This window comes from Mytilus galloprovincialis, chromosome 10 (genome assembly GCF_965363235.1).
Source record: "Mytilus galloprovincialis chromosome 10, xbMytGall1.hap1.1, whole genome shotgun sequence".
NCBI lineage: Eukaryota > Metazoa > Mollusca > Bivalvia > Mytilida > Mytilidae > Mytilus > Mytilus galloprovincialis.
The window spans coordinates 66,015,559-66,036,274 of NC_134847.1; the positions used below are offsets into that span (position 1 = coordinate 66,015,559).

General features: G+C 32.4%; 1 protein-coding gene across 1 annotated transcript in view; it reads left to right on the forward strand.

The window, feature by feature from the left end:
- LOC143048146 (protein mono-ADP-ribosyltransferase PARP14-like) overlaps window positions 1-17,480 on the forward strand; it is a 37,003-nt gene extending 19,523 nt beyond the window's left edge. The window contains exons 9-21 of the mRNA XM_076221650.1: window positions 683-777; window positions 1,358-1,588; window positions 1,930-2,151; window positions 2,761-2,848; window positions 5,251-5,406; window positions 5,950-6,015; window positions 6,675-6,848; window positions 7,637-7,852; window positions 9,926-10,137; window positions 10,852-11,275; window positions 11,653-11,801; window positions 13,057-13,234; window positions 13,943-17,480. Of these exons, the coding sequence (XP_076077765.1) occupies window positions 683-777; window positions 1,358-1,588; window positions 1,930-2,151; window positions 2,761-2,848; window positions 5,251-5,406; window positions 5,950-6,015; window positions 6,675-6,848; window positions 7,637-7,852; window positions 9,926-10,137; window positions 10,852-11,275; window positions 11,653-11,801; window positions 13,057-13,234; window positions 13,943-14,223 (2,492 nt within the window). The 3' untranslated portion in view covers window positions 14,224-17,480. The remainder of the gene's footprint in view (window positions 1-682; window positions 778-1,357; window positions 1,589-1,929; window positions 2,152-2,760; window positions 2,849-5,250; window positions 5,407-5,949; window positions 6,016-6,674; window positions 6,849-7,636; window positions 7,853-9,925; window positions 10,138-10,851; window positions 11,276-11,652; window positions 11,802-13,056; window positions 13,235-13,942) is intronic.
- Window positions 17,481-20,716: the final 3,236 nt, after the last annotated feature.

Here is a 20,716-nt window from a genome sequence, read left to right on the forward strand (position 1 = left end):
AACCATATATATTCATGTATTGGACAATATAAAAAATCAAATTAAATATAGGGGAAGTCACTGGGGTCACCCCACCCCTCCTCTTTGAAAACTTGATAACGGTTGAGATCCCCACCACTAAACCATATATATATATATTCATGTATGGGACAATATAAAATAATCAAATGAAATATAGGGGTAGTCCCTAGGGTCACCCATCCCCTCTTGTGTGTGTTTTGAGAACTTGTAAAAGATTGAGATATACCAACTCCTAAACCATATAGTCATTGTCATTTCAAAAAGACTGAATGACATACAAGGTCAATCGCATAGGCGTCACATATGCATATCACGTTGCTAGACCTAACCAATGTGTACCTGTCATTTTATTCCAAACTTAGACATCATGGACTTGGGGTGAAGGTGGGGGGACCTGTCATTTACATTTACTATGGGCAGGTCAGTCAGACCTCCCCTTTGATCCCTGTAGTAGTAAACATTTGTCTGATTTGTTCATAGATTATGTTTGGCTTGGTTTTTGGTTAACTGCCTACAGCGCTTACAGTGCTTTGATTTTATGAAATTACTCTTTTCATAAATAAAATCAACCAAACAACACAAAACTCAACATACTGTATTCAACAATAGATAATTGGTAATCCCATATGTCATATCTAAATCTGAATTGACTACATTGTAGAACCAGGTCATGATGGTAACAAAGGTAGAGAAGGAACCGTTCAGTTTGGGAACATTTCAGTGAGAGTTGTAAAAGGACAGTTGGCTCAACAAAAGGTAACATAGATAGAACAAACTTAATATATATATGTATTGCTATTTTATGAAATTATCCTTAGATCTTACTGACTGATAATTTCCTTTCTCAGTGCAGTAGACTGACATGTAAAATTATAGCTAGAAACTAAGGGTGCACATGCCATTGTCAACGAAACTAACAACGGGGTCATAGGTAAAATGGCAATAAACAGATTATCACTGGTCATCTCAACTCAATTGCTTTTCTCACTTTCGCTGTACCGGCTCAAGCGAGAAAGTCAGTCTTGTTGAGATGACCAACAATATTCTATAAGAAGAGAGTGCTTATTGTCAGAACCTAGTAAACAACAACATAGGCAAATGACAGAGTACATATATAGGAGTGTGCACAGTTACTGAAAACTAGTTAAAAGTTACCAAAAACTCAAATATCAATCAATATACATTTATCGTCTTATTGAAAATATCAAGTAATGGGATACTTTTTGCTGACATTTTGGGTATATTTGCCGGAGCCTACTGTAATACAATATTTTTTAGTAATATTCTTCTGCATATTTGTAGTTACAGAAACCAAGTTTCTCTAATTTTAATACAGGTTGATGTTATAGTAAACTCCACTTCAAGCAATCTGAATTTAGAAAATGGTATATTGTCACAATCTGTGCTGAGGGCTGGAGGTCAGGGGTTACAGAATGAATGTACACAGAATTATCCCAATGGTATTAAAGAAGGAGAATTTGCTATAACAACAGGTGGAAAGCTGTCATGTAAAAACGTACTCCATGGATGTCTACCAAGCTGGCATCATGACCAGTCATCCATTAAGGTATTGCTGAAAATATGATTATTAAAGTTATTAGTTATAGACTTGGCATACCAATAGTATTCTTGTTATTAGTTACAAAGTGGGTTAGTGAGTAAATCAAGTGGTTGGTTAGATTTTAATTTATAATTGCATTGATGTGATAAAATTTTATTACTATATAGAATTTATTAAAAAGACAACAGTTGTTTTCAAGATAAAAAATGAGCTGTAAAAAGTTAAACAAACTCTCTTTTTATATAAATTGTATTTACCTAAATGCAGTGTGAAAATTTTTAATGAGTAGAAGAACAAATACAAACAATGCATGGCTATGTTTTCAATGCTGTATATATTTTTTTCAGATTCTGGAAACTTTCATAACAGAGTGTCTAAATGTTTCAACCAAGAAACAACATAAATCTATAGCCTTTCCATCTCTTGGTACTGGTAAACTTGGTTATCCTGTTGATCAAGTAGCCAAACACATGTTTTCCTGTATAGAAAGTTTTACAGAAAGTGCACCAAGGTCTACAATAATAGAAGTCTTGCTTGTTGTATATGATCAAGACTATACAAGTATAAAGGTTTGTATGGGGAGATATTAATATTTTACATTATTGGCATAGCACTCAGAATTTGCACTATTCAAATAAGGGAATACTAGATTTAGCTACTTGCATGTCAATTTACAACAAGTTAAAGAACCAGTGCAATTACCAAAAAGAGTAAGTTTTTTATGCATTTTTCTCCTAAATTCTCAAGAAAATTATATCTTTGGCTGTTTACCAGATTGATTGTAGACTGATAACTGTACCTGGAATATAGAAGATTAAAAAAGGTCTAAACCCCTATACATTCTTTTTTTTTATAGTGATTCACATATTTGTTTACTAAATTGTAAATGCATTTTTGCATTTTTCTCGCAGCTTGCTTATTTCATTAGCGTTCTCAGACATGCTAGATAAAACATGTTATAAGGACAACACTAGAAATTGGCTCATTTTTGTAGAAAATGCTTTTTTTACAACAAACATGCATTGTAAACCTTGCCCTCTCCACTTTCTACCCCTCATACACAAATATTGATATATTTCTGACAGTGACCAAATGCTTGTATGTTTATTCTATTTTCATCATTTAAGAATTTTTAAAAGAGCTATTTGAGGAAAATAAATGCATGCTTTGCATTACAGGGATTTGATGATGAATTTAATAGAAGGGTGAGCTATACTGGCAGGTCTAAAGAGCGGTTTAGCAAAGAGAGACAGCCTCCACAAGCAGGTTATTATTAGACTTTTGCTTAGATAAGGCTTGAGTAATCTGTAAATGGGGACTTAACCCATACTTCAAACAAAGCGATTTCACACTAAATGTTTCCTATATATAACATTGCAGTGATGGAACACATAGTTTTAAGTAAAACCTACTAAAAAGCGAAATAACAAAAATACTGAACTCTAAGGAAAATTCAAATAAAAAAGTACTGTATCCATTGGAAATATCAAAAGCTCAAACACATCAAACCATTGAAGGACATCTGTCATATTTAATACTGACTAAGTACAGGGATTTCCTGAGCTGGGGCGTAGCTCCATATACGCTGTCACGCCATGGCGTGCACATCGCTGGGTATAAAAAAATAATTTACGCCGAAAAATAAAATAAAAATACAAACGGGTAAAAAATATTAAATCTAACTTAACCAAGCAAAGTAGAAAACGATACAGTATAACTATTTTAATAACGTCACAATAATATTTCCGTCTGTAAAATCAACCCTGACCGAAATCGCTCTTAATTTATTTGCGAGAATTTTCTTCTGGTACTCGACGTAAAAAGCAGCGTATAAAATATGAACAGTTTAAAGCGTGACTAGCCTAAAGGGCAAACGTTAGACATTATTTTCTCTCACAAAAATGCCTACCAACAGTGATAGTCATGCAGAAACACCCAGCAACAAATCAGGACAATTTAGACCCCTGAAACGTCAAAAATTGACGATGATTGAACTTAGCTTAAGTGCCACATCAGTGTAAAGTCAAAGCCAGTACAAAAACATCTGGGACCATCTTATCCAGATATTTCGTTGTTGAAAGATTCGAAATTCTTAGGAAAAGATGTAAAGTTACAACTTTTGCCCAACAAATGGAAAGATGTCCACACCTTCAAATTTCCGACAAGGTATTTTAACTCCATTTCAATTAAAAAAATATATAATGCGCGTCGTTGAACTAACAGGGCTGCAGGGGTTGTAAACCCATGTTTTTGTTTAGATAAGGGTTGTAAATTTCGTACATTATTTTGGCAAAAAAATGACCAATTGACTTTTGTTCCATTTTTATCTCTCAACTTTGGTTCTGACCCTGAACAATTTAATGAATTACAGTAAACTTTATATGAGTTTGACTGTCCCTTTGGTATCTTTCGCCCCTCTTTTATATGTAAATTACGATAACGGTAAATACAAATCTGAATTCCCTCTTTAAATTATTGTTTTGAAGGACTACTTCATATTGTTCTGTTTTGACACCTTCCTGTCGAAATATTAAGGCGTCAACGCATTTAAAATAAAATAAAATAGCCTTTCAAGACTTTATCAAGTTCCGCAGTACTAGTCCATTACTGAAATGTTGCGTTCTGAGCAAAATTATATGATAATGTTTGGAACGAGCTATACCAAACCTCTCTAGATATAGCAGAGCTTTTTGGTATAGTTGAAAATGATCTTAGGTGGTGTGGAAGACAAACCTCGAGAGCTAACCATCCAGCTGAAACACCTAAGGATTACTGGCGAATTTCTCTCTACTATCCGTTTCTGGATCATATGATCACAGAACTTGATTCTCGACTTCTAAATTCAGAAAACCGTTTTAATGCACAATATCTTCCTCCATGTGTGATCGAACAAATAACTAATGACCTATTGACCAATACTGTACGTGTTCTCCTAACAATGCCCTTTGTTAGTGGTACAGCTGAAAGGTCGTTTAGCGTACTGAAACGTTTGAAAACGAACATCCGTTCCACAATGAGAAATGACAGATTATCGGCTTTGGGTTCCACCGTGATTTTAAGGTCAATATAGACAAGGCCATGGACGTTTTTGCTGCAGCTAAAAATACGAAGGGCAGGTTTTTGAAAAATATTCAGGATGTTTCTCAATAAAAAATGATCAAATACAGTCTTAATAATTTGCTAATCAAACCAACTGTAGGCCGTCAGAAGGCACTATTTTGCGTCTAGCCAAAAACAAAATCTGGGGAGCTATCCCCCCCTGGTTGGCGTGCACTTCAAAGGGACCCAGCTACGCCCCAGCTGAGGTAGAAAATTGTGGATTTAACCTGGTTTTATAACTATCTAAACCTTTCACTTGAATGACTCATTGATTGACACATTTTGATTCTAAGAAAAAACCATTACATGTATTAAGCAATAAATCATCTTATTATTTCTTTGGTATCCAATTTAACTTTTTTTTTTTTAGTTTTATCAATAAATAGGGAATTGTAATATCTTGGTCAAATGAGGATATGTGGTAATGTTATGTACACAACAGAAATATTGTAGCAGTACAAGCTATAGTCAACAATTTGACTCCCATAGGATGCCTAATGAACTATGAATTAAATGTAAAGAGTTATATTTGATCAGTATAAACAGAGAGAATTAACTATTTCTTTTAGAGAGACCTAGAAGTACAAGACCAACTACATCACATGGAAGACAGCACATAATAAACTTTGGAAAGATTGACCTCAAAATCTACCAAGGGGACATAACTGCAGTTGGAGTTGATGTTCTTGTATACAGTAGTAATACAGAATGTGACTTGTCTAGAGGTTTGTTAAACCATCTCACCATAATAAATTTATAACACCTTTTTATGTACTTAAAAAGAAGTAAATATTTAATTATTTGAATATAGATTTGGATTATTTTTGAAACCCTGAGGTTGAGGATTATTGATCTATTGAAATCTTATTAGAAATAATTATTTCTTATTATACAAAAATTGAAGCCCTTCACTTTAGAATTGCCATTTTATTCCAAGTCGACTTTGAAAGTTTGAAAATTCGGCTCTAATTGCACATTATCTTCGGAACATAATTACATCTGAATAGTCTCATTTTATGGAGACATTCCTAAATGAACATATTTCTTTAAAACAAATTGTTGTTTGATTCTTGTCAAGTTATGTGTAGCATTCACTAGTCTTGAATTTTTTTTTGGCTCAGTGTCAGGATTTGTCCAAATATTGTAATAACCTTCCTCCATTATCAACAATGAATGTCTATAGCTACCTTGTTTTGGATTATTTCCCTTATGAATGTAGGACAATTTATATGGAATTTAATGTTGCCTAATATGTTTTATAATTTCAGGTGCAGTTGCCCAGGCTATACTGAAGAAAGGAGGTAGAGATATCACTACAGAGTTAAATACACAAAGTAAATATACTTCCTTGTAACATTAATGTATTGCTGAATATTTACACAGAGTTCAAATTTACCGATTTATTTGACCAAACATATACATAAGGTTTTATTTTCTCATATTTCTGGACCTTAGTTCTGATTGGCCTAAAATATCAAATTTATAAACAGGGATATTTTTGGCAACTTATCTTTGTCTCAAAATTAGTACGTATAAACTTCTTACGAAATTTTACACCTTTTTTTTAAAGACATATATATATAATATGAATTATACTTCATCAACAATTACACTATATTAACAATTTAAATAGTAAACAATAACTCAAAATTTATAGATTTTCAATTTCAATTTTTATGTTATTATATATATTTGTTTCATTAACTTACTTAATCTTAGATTAAACTTTCCATCTTAAATCTCAGTAACATTCATACAAATATTACAAAAAAAGGAGATGTACACAAAATTTGCAGTCATCATTCTTAATATTTTTGTAGGATTGTAATTTCTCAAATGATGCTCCATGATCATTAAATCTCCATATAGTAAACTTGAAAATAAAAATATAGTTTGAGAATTACAAGTTTTAAATAGACAATTGCAATATGAGCTGCTTACAAAATTAGAGGTTTAAATATAGAAGTCATCAATGTCACCTTAATATTTACAGAAGACAAAATGAAGAATGATCTGCTTGTAGTGACATCTGGAGGAAAGTTACCATGTGATAAAATTATTCACTTAGATATGCTAAATACCTCAAAAGACCTAAAGTGGAAAATATTCCAGGTTCTCAAGAAGACTGATGATCTACAAAAACATAAAGTAGCAATTCCAGCTCTAGGTAATACTTGTTTCCTTGTGACTTGAAAACTACTGATACAAATTGCAGTTAGATTTTTCTGATCCTTGCTAGAAAAAAAATGCTTATCTATAAATATTTACCTATTAGATAAACATTTATAGATAAACATTTTCATTAAATTAAAAAGACTTTGTAAAAACCCTTTATCTTTTATTGAGCTACCTTAATGTGATAACCCTGTGAAAGGAAATTTTCAGTCCTTCCCATAAAAAAAATATAAAGCCCAGTACAAGATTCTAGTTCCAATTTTAAAGACAACAGAAGGGGAAAAAAGGGATTTGGTTCGCTTGGATTTCCAATGATACAACTGTCCAATGATAACCAAAGGACAAGACTATCAACAGCATAGTAAAAAGCTGTAAAAGGTCCCCAGATTACAAAATGTGAAAATATTCAAAGAGAAACTCATTCTAAACAAATAAAACCAAACTGTAAACAGAACAGAGGGCAATCAATAATAATCATTTTTCATAGGTTACTGACTATGGACAGAACACAAAGAATCTGATGTGACAGAAAGCAATTCAAAATAATGCTATGCTTGTGACAATGGTGGCGACATGTACAAAGCCAAAAATTTCAGGAGGTATAAATCTGAATTATTGTCTGGCATATTCTAAGTTATCTTGTATCTTATTTCCATATACATGAGCTATTTTTCTTACTTATATTTTATTCAAAGTGAGCCTTTTAAAGAAGAGTGTTGTTATTACCCCTCTTACAAGCTATATTTACTGACATTAACCTTACAAGATTTTTTTCTCCAGGGACAGCCAATGCCAATGTTTCTGTGTATCAAGTAGCTACAGACATGCTAGGTGTAATAAGTCAATACCGTCCACAACATGTACAAGAAGTACATGTAGTAATATATGAAAATAGTATGCTCAAATCATTCATTGATGCCACAGGAAAATGTAGAGATCAGATTAATGCAGAGCCTGCTCAGTATGGAGATAAAGTTGTGGCAGATATGGGATTGGGTAAAATTTATGAGATTTTCAACAAATATTAATCATTTCAAAATTTCACCAACAACTTTTACATAGAGTGTTAATAGGACACGGTCAACATGGTATTTTGGTGAAATTGTCAAAGATTACAAAAATACTATAGCCAAAATCAATTTTACAGCAAAATGTCAACCTGAAATATGTTTGATAAAAGTAGTTAACATGAAATATGGTATAAAGTAACAAAAACAAAAAACAACACTGATCATTGAGTCAAATTTTGGAATAGCCACAGTGATATTTGATTGAAAGATCGCCCTTAGCTTATAAATTCTCAATTCTCCTCTTTTCTAAGAAATACAAACATATCAAACAGGAATTTTCATTATTACAGTCAAACCTGAGGAAACTGGACCCTGAATAAACCGGTTTCCTGTCCATTCCGGCCAAAAATTAAAGTCCCATGTATTTCCCTTCTACGTCTTTGTTAAAATACCCTTTGTAAACCGGACCCTGTCTATTCCGAATTCTGGTCTTATTATGCAGTCCCAATACTCTTAATTACATTAATTATTACCTGTCAAAACCGGTTTGTCTAATTAATTTCAATGATCTATATGCAATCAAAACATAATTGTTTATACGATATGGCTTTTCAGGATAATCAATTAGTCAGGTGTTAAACTGTGAACTTACAATCGTACAGTAGTGAGCTGTATTATTTATTAAAACATTATAAACATGTCAATTAAACAAAAAGACACACCGAATATATCTCGGATTGAATTTACGTTGTAACTTGGATATTAAGAAATTTACATCGTGATTTTGAAATCCTGGGTTCCCTGTTGTGAACCCCTAAACCAATGACCCTGCTAATGAAAAACACCCGGATGACAACAATCAATGGGTATTGTACACTGTATGACAATGTTTCGATAGTGATGACATTACGTTTGATAATATTCTGGCTTTTTAATCGGCATTCAAATGTTTCAAATTAACGATCCTGGAAGTAAATCAAAACTCTCGTCTCACACTCCAAACAACGCGAATACTATGATGCAAATGCAAACAATGAAAAACAAAGTGAAAGTATTTTGATTTATCAGATATAATTGACAATCAGAGAGAACTTTTACATTCAAAATATCGGACGTTACAAGTCATTTACTTCCGGTCAAAAAGGAAACCTGAATAAACCGGCTCACTGACTCACTGTCCAAACCAGCCCTTTTTCATAGTCCCGTAGCCGGCCTGTTTATACAATGTACAGGTTTTACTGTATATCTTTCCCATGGATAATAAAATTTTAATTAATGATATGAAATAAAAATGTTATATTCTTAATAGATAGTAAATGAACATAATGGTTTTACACTAGTAATTTTTGGGGCCCTTTATAGCTTGCTGTTCGGTCACTGTGAGCCAAGGCTCCATGCATATATATGTTGAAGGTCGTACCTTGACATATAGTGGTTTACTTTTATAAATGGATGGAGATTTGTCTCATTGGCACTCATACCACATCTTTCTATATTTATATAATGTGTATTTTATGGTCCATGCCAGGGGTCCATGCACATATGAAACTTACTGTACATGTGTGACATTCAATTAGCTGCAAACATCTACAAACATTATTCAAAGGCTTCCTGCAAACTTTTAGATCTGCAGCAAACATTTCAGTTCTTTATACCATATGTCATACTATTAATGCAGATGTTGCTGTGTACATTTATTATTTGATGTTTGGAAAATTAACATAACTGTGAGATTAATTTTTGAGATTTCAGGAAAAGCTGCATACAGATATTTATGTTTGTATCAGATATCAGGTTGTGAGTTCTAATTTTTGCAATAGACACAAAGTTATTTGCATGAAAAAACCTCACAATAGTTTCTGAATCTACTTTTTTTAAAAGTATTGATGCTAAGGAAAGAGAAATCTGCTGGAATACACTATATATATAGCATATATAATACAGCTAAAGATTAAACTGGAAATAAAATTTAGAATTCAGTCAAGTAAAACATATACAAGTAGTTTTTGTAAAGATTTAAGATATGTTTTATTCTTACACAGTTAAATATATTTTTAAGGTCCTAGGAGTAAGACAAGGATAGAAAGGGAACTAAAGGAAACAGATACAGGAAAGGCTCCAGCGTTGTCTGATGTCAAGTTTGTTATATTTGGTAAAGTGAAGTCAGATACAGACAAAGCAGTTAAAGTTCTGGCGAAAAATATTTCTGCTGAGATCAAGGACAAGGAAATCAAAGCTGGAAAAGTACTTAAGGAATTTAGAAAAGAACAGGTAATTTAAAAGTTATTGTGTTTAAAGCTCCCAATTGGCTTTGAATTATTTTTGTTGACTAGCCTAAGGATGTTTTTTTATGACCTTGACTAACCATTAGGGTCTTGCACAGTTGGTTATATTTAATGTCCATTGTTCCAGTATCTCAACGCCATGGTTGCCATATTCTTTAGGCATTGACAATTTTATAGACAAAACACAATGCAGTATTTAACATTTTCATTTATGCTTAGAAATGAATGCATATTAATGGGGGGTGGTGGGGGGGGGGGGGGGTGGGCGTAAACAAACAAAATTTCTATGCAATAGCTTTGTTTGGGGTTGTCATCTTTGTTTGTGTTGATATAAAATAAAGACCCGTTGGTGGCCTTTGACTGTTGTCTGCTCTATGGATGGGTTGTTGTCTCTTTGACACATTCCCCATTTCAATTCTCAATTTTATGACTGGCAATGAGACACCTATCCGGCATAGTCAAAGAAAGCAAGGTCAAGGGTTATTTGTTTCTACAAAATAATCTAAATTCACATAGTGAAAAAAATAAGACGACTTTGAAATTTATTGGAGACAATTTCATTCCTGTTTGTTTATAGTTTGAAAATTCTTTTTTAGAATTTCTTTTAAAGGATTGTGCAATTTGGTTTAGTAAAGTGTAGTATTAAATTGTTTGTTTTGTTATAATGAAAAACTCATTTAACTTTTTTTCTTTTCTTCAGGATGATGAATTAAAGAAAATAGAAGCTTTGTGTGGTGTTGAAATTAAGGTTGATAAAAAATCAGAAAAAATTATATTGAAAGGTTTCACAGTTAATTTATCAATAGCTTTGGAAAAGGCTAACATGGTTGTTAAAGATGCAGAACAAGATAGACTGGCAGGTCTTAAAGCAAACCTAGTTTCTGAGAGTGTACAGTGGTACTACATATGCAGCAAGAAAGGCGATAAGGATGAGTTAGTAGAATACCCTGCAAAAACAAACCTGCAGCTTGAACAGGACTTTGAGAACCTGAAATCTTCATCAAGTATCACTGATAAAGATGGCAATAAGTTTATCATTGACTTTACTGATATGGAAGAGTATGCAAAAAATGACAAGAATGATCGAGTAAAGGTTCTACGGAAGTCTAAAATCAGTGGAAAAGGTGGGATTTTAAATTGTTTTTCAATTCTTTTCAGAAATACCGGTACCTCCCCATTTGTGTAGAATTAGAAAATGTGTAAGGTTTTAGGTTTTTACAAAATTGACCAGTAAAAATCATTTAATTTTTAAATAATAAAGATTTATGTTTGTTCCTTTTTAGTTTTTTAAAAGCAAAAAAAACCCAAACAATTCATGTTATTGGATCTGTACATATTGTTGAAACACAAAAAACAATTTTAATGTTGTGTGCAAAAGATGTTTATGTTTCGAATATTATACTAGGAAATACCATCAAAGAGTGACTATTCTTGAAAAAAATGGACAATCAATTTTAAGGACTTTCAGTACAATATTTTGAAATTTCCATTCATTTTTCAGATACTACATTTAAGATTCCAGATGATTGGGAATTAATGGATGATAAAGAGAACTGCAGAGTTGTTACCCTGATACCAAGTACAAATGAATTCCAAATAGTGTCCAAGAAATTCCTTTCAAGTGTAGGAAGTCAAAGACAAATAGTTGAGGTAAAAAATATTAAGGGTTTAATGAATGCTTATTCTACTTCTGGTCAATGACCTGAATGGCCAATAGAGGAGATTGTCGCAATACTAGAAGTAAAGAATTTGAAAAATATTAAATGGTTAACAATGTCTCACTTTTGTAACCTGTTGCAAGACTAATATAGATTAGACAGTTGGTTTTCTGGTTTGAATGGTTTTACACTAATAATTTTTGGGGCTTATTATAGCTTGCTGTTCGGTGTTTAAGGCTGTACCTTAACATATAATGGTTTACTTTTATAAATTGTTACTTGGATGGATTGTTGTCTCATTGGTACTCATACCACACCTTCCTATATATATCTTTATATAAACATAGTTACTAAAGGCTAGGACTGTTAAGACCCCTTTTTGGCCCCAAAATGTAGCATTTTAAAAACTAGTTATAAATGTAAATTTAAGATAATTATTAGAAAGAAAAATACTTTTATAACATAAATATTGTCTATTTTTAACAATGCACATGCATCAAATACTTCCATCATTATTTCATACAAAATGACTGAAATCTTCACAACTTTAGTATCTGTGCTTATTTATAGACATGTTTTTGTCTTAAATGGAATTGGCCACCCTTGTGTTCAGTCTTAATATGTAAAAAAATGTTTTATTTGATGATGATACATAACATATATAAATGTTGAGACTGAACATGAATGCTTGCAATTCCAATTAAAATAAAAAAAAGGAAGCTTTGTGGCATATTTGAGAAATTTTTCATATTCAAGCTTGAATTTAGGAATCTTAAATTCTCGAAATGTTGAATCAGCTTTTCAAATGATATTAATAATTGAAATGTTTACTATGCATGCACATTAGTACAAGTGTTGAATTTGCTGTATCGAAAGAAAGTTTAATGCAGGAAAATAGTTGATATAGAAATCGTGTTACAATTTAACAAAAATATACAAAAATTAGTAATATATATATTTAAAAGAATTAGTTAAACTAGAAAATTTATGTTGATGAGCAATATGCCGTACCTTAGATAAAATTATTATGATATCAGTCAGTCTGTCCATCTATAGTTCTGGATTTGAAGTTGTTTGTTTTCTATTCTCAATTTTACTATGACATTAGGGTCATACATCAGCTTGTACTTTGGTTTGCATGTTCCTAATGATGTAAACTTATATGTGAGCTGGACATTATGTCCCATTGGTACATATTTTTTTTCTTTAATTTTGCATTTCACATTCATTGAATGAATAATTTTTAGATTCACAGAATTCAAAACAAAACCCTTTACCAACAATATGTAGCCAAGAAGAAGTCTATTGATAGTACCAATCCACCTGGTCATCAGAATGAAAATTCACTGTGGCATGGATTTGCCAAGGATGCTATGGACAGTATCAATAGATTTGGCTTTAATAGAGGCTATTGTGGTAAAAATGGTTAGTATTTGTACTGGAACCAATTTTTTTGCAATAAATGCAAATTAACTCATCAGTTTAAATTCTTACTTAAAATCTCAACAGTATTAAATACAATTGTTCACAGTGATTCTGAGCATTAACATAATAATGAATGCAGTAATTGGAAAACTTAAAATTTCAACCACTAGTTAAATTTGGTGCATTCTATATGATTTACCCAATAGAAAGGTTTGTAATGGTACCATAATGACTTTTTTGTTATTGATAATTTTTCAAGTTTTCATGGGAAAGCACACATTCAAGTAATATAAAAAAAAAGAATATACAATTGGTTAAATCAAAACATAGACAAATAATTTCATTGTCAAATGGAAAAAGACTGACAATAAAAATAACTATTTAAATTATAATATAATTCATTATGCAAATAAAAAAAATCAATACTAGTACTGGTATTTAAAATATTAATAAAAAAACTTCAAAGAAATAGGATAATATAAACATAAAAGAATACAATATTGGAAGAGTTTGGTCTACCAACATGGCCTTTGATGCTTTTTTATTTGTTTTTTGGCATACCATAAAACATTGCTCAACACCCCTAATACAACCAAATACACACACCTCATTTGAAAACTAACAGGTCCCGGTTACTTACTGCGAACAATGATGGATTTTTTTTCTGAACATACCTTTGAGTAAATTGTCTACTTTGTATTCCTATAGCTACAGCATATGGTGACGGTGTGTATTTTGCTAGAGATGCCAGTTATTCTGCACAAGGCACATATTCAGTACCAGACTCTAATGGGAACAAAAGAATGTACCTATGTAAAGTGTTGACAGGAGAATATACCATTGGAGGTTATGGAATGAGAACTCCTCCGCTAAAGAGTGGACCACAAATTGTATATGATTGTGTTGTGAATGACACCTCAAATCCAGCTATGTATGTTATTTTCCATGATTGTCAGGCCTATCCAGAATACATGATTATGTTCAAATGAGACCTGTAAAGGGTTATTTTTAATTTATATTTTGAATGTCTTCTTTTTTGTCTACAAATCAAAATAATAATTGATTGTTTGCTTTTGAAACTATTCAACAAAGTTGTCAGCATGTTAAGGCTATTTTACAAAGATATCAGTGGGATTGATTTCCTATTGTATTGAACCAAATGTACATGTATGTGAATAAATGAAGTCCATGAATATTGATCTATATTGTGAACTATTTGTCCTTTGTTTTAAAGAAGTGAAACTTTCAGAACAATTTTATGGTTTATGGCTGATATAACATTTATATTACAATTTTGTTTTTATTTTTGTATTACTTTACTGGACTTGGGTCTTGCCTTTCAATACCATATATAACCCTAACAAAATGTTACAATGTACTACAATTTGTAATCATGATGTATAATGTATGTTGTGTCTGTTGCACAGTTGTATTTTTTTGTTATGAGAAAGAGATCTTTTAAGTTTTATTAAGTTTGGACCTTATTACAATTGATTTTGAAAATGCCTTTTATGTATTGTTTGCACTGGATGCTTTACATATGTACTCTAAATATGTATATGTCTATTAAATATGGCATTTAGAATTCTACATTTTTATTTGGTTGTTCAAAGGATTGGTTAAAAAAGTTAACACTTGATTTTCATAATATACTTTTAATTTCTTTATTTGTAGAAATATTCAGACAGTCAGTTTTTTATGCTTTATATTTATAGTTCAACTACATTCAGTTACTAAAAACATATAGCAAAATTAAAGTTCGTTTATTATACCCCACGCAACGAGTTGCGGAGGGTATAATGTTTTTGACCCGTCCATCTGTCCGTCAGTCCGTTCGTCAGTCAGTCCGTCAGTCCATCTGTCCGTCAGTCCTGTTTCTTGTCATGGCAACTCCTCTCAAACCACACAACAGAATTTCACGAAACCTTTTCAGATAATAAGGACATACTATGTAGTTGTGCATATCGACAGGAAATTGCGATTCAATTTTTTTTCTAGGAGTTACGCCCCTTTGAACTTATTTACTTTAATGTACTACTGCAACAGTTTGTCATTGCAACTCCTCTCAAACCACAAAACAGAATTTCACGAAACCTTTTCAGATAATAAGGACATACTATGTAGTTGTGCATATCGACAGGAAATTGCGATTCAATTTTTTTTCTAGGAGTTACACCCCTTTGAACTTATTTACTATAATGTACTTCTGCAACAGTTTGTCATCTCAACTCCTCTCAAACCACACAACAGAATTTCACGAAACCTTTTCAGATAATAAGGACATACTATGTAATTGTGCATATCGATGGGAAATTGCGATTCAATTTTTTTTCTAGGAGTTATGCCCCTTTGAACTTATTTACTATAATGAACTACTGCAACAGTTTGTCATCGCAACTCCTCTCAAACCACACAACAGAATTTCACGAAACCTTTTCAGATAATAAGGACATACTATGTAGTTGTGCATATCGACAGGAAATTGCGATTCAATTTTTTTTCTAGGAGTTACGCCCCTTTGAACTTATTTACTTTAATGTACTACTGCAACAGTTTGTCATTGCAACTCCTCTCAAACCACAAAACAGAATTTCACGAAACCTTTTCAGATAATAAGGACATACTATGTAGTTGTGCATATCGACAGGAAATTGCGATTCAATTTTTTTTCTAGGAGTTACACCCCTTTGAACTTATTTACTATAATGTACTTCTGCAACAGTTTGTCATCTCAACTCCTCTCAAACCACACAACAGAATTTCACGAAACCTTTTCAGATAATAAGGACATACTATGTAATTGTGCATATCGATGGGAAATTGCGATTCAATTTTTTTTCTAGGAGTTATGCCCCTTTGAACTTATTTACTATAATGAACTACTGCAACAGTTTGTCATCGCAACTCCTCTCAAACCACACAACAGAATTTCACGAAACCTTTTCAGATAATAAGGACATACTATGTAGTTGTGCATATCGACGGGAAATTGTGATTCAATTTTTTTTCTAGGAGTTACACCCCTTTAAACTTATTTGCTTCAATGTACTTCTGCAACAGTTTGTCATCTCAACTCCTCTGAAACCACACAACAGAATTTCAAGAAATTTTGTAGATAATAAGGACATACTATTTAGATGTGCATATTGGCAGGAAATTAATTTTTCTTATACAATTTTTTTTTCTTACACTTATTTAATTTCTCCAATGACAATGTGGGGACGTGGGGTATGTGAGCATGCTCACTAAGGTTCTTTAATTTCAACTGTATAATGTACATACAATGCTTACACACACTAATGCAGCAGTTATGCCAGATTTAAAGTGGATAATGGAGATATGCATGACATTTTATACAAATGGTTCATTATTACATCATATTATGGTATATGGTGTTCAGTGAATAAGAAGTTTCTCTTACAAGAGACATGATATCAGGGGAAATTCTACATCAAATATTTGACTCTTTCTCTCTTTATTGAAAGGTGTAACAGATATGGTAATACATAGGTCTAAACCTCAATAAGACACTTTCTTCTTAGACAGTTTTCACATTTCAGAGATTACTTTTGATTGTATGTACTGGATCATTAAATGATGGCATGCAGTCATTTATGATATTTATATTTTCTTTTTATTTATTGTGGGTGTTATTTTTCTTCATCTAATAACAAGTTATTTTTACAAAGATCTGTGATATATTTTTTTATTCCTTTTAAAGATCAAACAGCCACCTCAGCTCTGCATGGGATTTTTATTAAAATTTTTGTGTCCATGTTTTTCACAATTTGAGCAAAAATTTATACAATCTTATCAAACTGTGATTTATAATAGGGGGTTATTGACTTCATTGTGTCTCTATAGCAACCTCAATGTTGTTTTTCCAAAAATAAAAGTTATGTATTTTTTTTTTACTTTAAATGTAAAACAAATTCTAGCTTGTCTATAGAAATAAACCTAGAAACATGATTCTATTTTGAAATTGAATAAAAGATCTTTTACATTTTTAAGTGTTTTCATTAATCTTTTAAAACTATGGTTTATTTGATTCCCACCAAAGGTGAAAACATTCCAGGTATAATTAAAATAATATACAGAAATTTGTATACTCTATCAAACAAAGTCCTAAAAATGGAACAATTTGTTCCCAAGTTGAGATTTTTAATAATAGAGTTATACCTACCAGTGAAAATTGACATTTATTAAATTAGAATATAATTCGTGTTAACTAGTTCTCATCGCAAACATCTAGGTGATCTAGAAATAAAAACATCCCTAGGATGTCCGATCACCTTACCTGTGTAATACACACCACTACAGGTTAATATACAGGTATCTCATCAGTTTTGATTTTTGTCATGTTCCTTCAATCTACACTTACATGTATCTCGAAATTCATCTGGGGGATGGTGGTGGCCCCTTCACTGGTAGGTATAACTCTATTATTAAAAATCTCAACTTGGGAACAAATTGTTCCATTTTTAATAATATTCATTATACCTACCAGTGAAAATTGACATTTATTAAATTAGAATACTCACTGATTCCAAAGCAGTGTTGAATTCATTCAACGGTGGTGGATGAATTTCCTTCTCTTCAAGAAAAATCCACAAACAAATATCTTTCCAACAGGATAAAATACTACAACCATAACAAACAACCCACTATTTACATCTATATACAGCTACATGTTATACTGCAAATACAAATAAAATATCATACAAATAAATGAATTTGTATGCTTATATCCTATTCTAAAACTTTATTGGCAACAAAATCTCGCAAATAAAACTTTGCGAAAGTTGATTCAACTGCCCAGTCGGCAGAATCTAAAATTGATTTCAAAGAAGCTCCCTTGTACAAAGCCCAACTTGGAGCTATAGCACGTGTGGAATGTGCATTAACTTTCATATTGTCATCATTATAAGCTATTCTAATAGCCTGTACAATCCAACTTGAAATAGTTGCTGTTGATACCGGTTTGTGCGGTTCATTTATTCCCAGAAAAAGCTTAATTCTTTCTGATTCACTCAACTTTCCCCGAAAATTCTTAGTTTTATCCAAATAAACTGAAAGAGCTCTTTTTGGATCTATTAAAGTTTTCTCTGGAAAACTGGGAACAAATAATTTTTCTCCAAAATGTTTTTGTCTATCTTGCTTGGCTAAGCCATGTCTTACAAAAGTAATACCCTTACTTTGAACTCTCATTGACTTGTCATCAATACGGAGACTTTGCAAATCACTACATCTTCTGAATGTAGTTATGGCAACTAAAAACACTGTTTTTAAAGTTACATGCTTTAAATCAACTTCTTGCATAGGCTCAAAAGGTTTCTTCTCAAGAGCCAGTAACAATAATTCTAAATTCCATTCAGGCAGAATTTTAACCTTTGGAGGTCTAGAATTAAAAACACCTTTGATAATTCTAACTATGTTAGGGTGTTGGCCGACAGGAAAATTTTGCACTGGAGGTAACACTGCAGATAACATAGATCGATAACCTGCTATTGTCCTATATTGCAAACCAGAATGAAATAAATAAGCCAAAAAATCGGCAATCTGATTTAAATTTGCTGAATATGGATCAATTTGTCTCTCACCACACCAGCTATTAAACTTTTCGAATTTTGAGGAATAGTCCTTTTTTGTACCATCGCGCCATGAAGCTGAGAGCAATGTTCTTGCTGATTCAGAAAATGCCTCTGTTTTAAAACGTCTGTCGAAAGAAGCCATGCTGTCAGATTTAATATTTCTGGATTTGGATGAAACATTTTCATTTTGGACTGAGACAACAAATTGTCCATTACTGGTAGTCTTATTAGGCATGCTATCAGTAACTGTAAAATCTCTGTGTACCAGTGTCTCCTTGGCCACTGGGGCGCAATCAAGATAATCTGACAGTGGAACTGCCTCATATATTGCAATATCCTTGGAATCAGACAAATTGGGGGAAACACATACGCGTACATGTTCTCCCAAGGAATTGTCAGAGCATCCAAGGCCAAAGCATTGGGATGAGGAATCCAAGTGCAAAAGATTTCTGTCTGGCGATTTTCCCATGACGCAAACAAATCTATCAAAGGAGTTCCCCATATCTGAAATATCTGCTGCACTATTGACTTGTTCAGAGACCATTCTGTCGGACAAACCTTTTCCCGACTCAAATGATCTGCTAAAACATTCTTCTTGCCCATAATATGGGCTGCTTTCAATACTATGTTGTTTTGAATTGCTATCTGCCATAGCTCCCAAGTCAAGTAACATAAATTTGGTGATTTCGTCCCCCCTTGACGATTTATGTATTGCACTACGCTTGTGTTGTCGCTCCTTATCAGAACACATTTTCCCTTCAAAATTTTCAGAAAATGCTGAACTGTCAAAGTTACAGCTTTCATTTCCAAACAATTTATGTGCCAAAGTTTCTGTTCTGAGTTCCAAACTCCCTGAAAAATCTGTTTTCTCATATGACCCCCATAACCTTTCATTGAAGCATCTGTCGTTATGGTCACATTGATTTTCGGCAATTGCAAATATCGGCCTTTCAGCGTGTTGGCTGAATTTTTCCACCATAAAAGATGGGATTTCAGATGTTGTGTCAATGGAACACGTGCCAACATATTTTTGCTGACTGGTCTCCAAAAACTTAACAAATGAAGTTGGATGGGTCTCATAAACAGACGAGCATTGGGAATCAATTCGATGCATGATGCCATCATCCCCAAAATTTTCAAAAAATCTAGAGCCAAATTCTGACCTGAAAGCATTTTTCCTAGTAATATCTGTATTTTTTCTATCCTTTCCATTGTTGGATAAACTAGGCCCTTGTCTAAATGAAAAACTCCCCCTAAGTAAGTTATCACTTGACTTGGAACTAGGCTCGATTTGTCTATGTTTATCATAAAGCCTAGTGAAACCAACAGATTGAGACATTTCAGACGATCCTGAACTAATTGATGTTGGTTTTGATTGACTATCAACCAATCGTCTAAATATACTGACATTCTGATATTTTGAGTTCTCAAATATGCAGCTACTACTGACACCAGTTTTGTAAAAATTCGAGGAGCACATGTTGGGCCAAAGCACATTGCTTTCCATTGATAACATTGATTTGCTATGCAAAACCTCATGTACGGACGATGTTTCTGAAAAATTGGTACATGGAAATATGCATCGCTCAGATCTATTGAAATTGCCCAATCTTTTGGTTTCACTAGATTTATGACTTTGCTCATTGTGTCCATCTTGAAATGGACTTTCTTTAGATGTGCATTTAATGGTTTTAAATTTGTCACAGGTCTCATTTTCCCGTTTTTCTTTGGCACCAGAAATAGTGTACTGTAAAAACCTGTGAGAGATTCCGGAAAAAATACTTTTTCTATAGCATCTTTTTCTAATAAAGAATTTATTTCTGCCAAAAATATATCTGCGTTTTTGTGAGATAGTATTGTTTTCTTGATGTCTGTCCATGCAGGTCTTTGA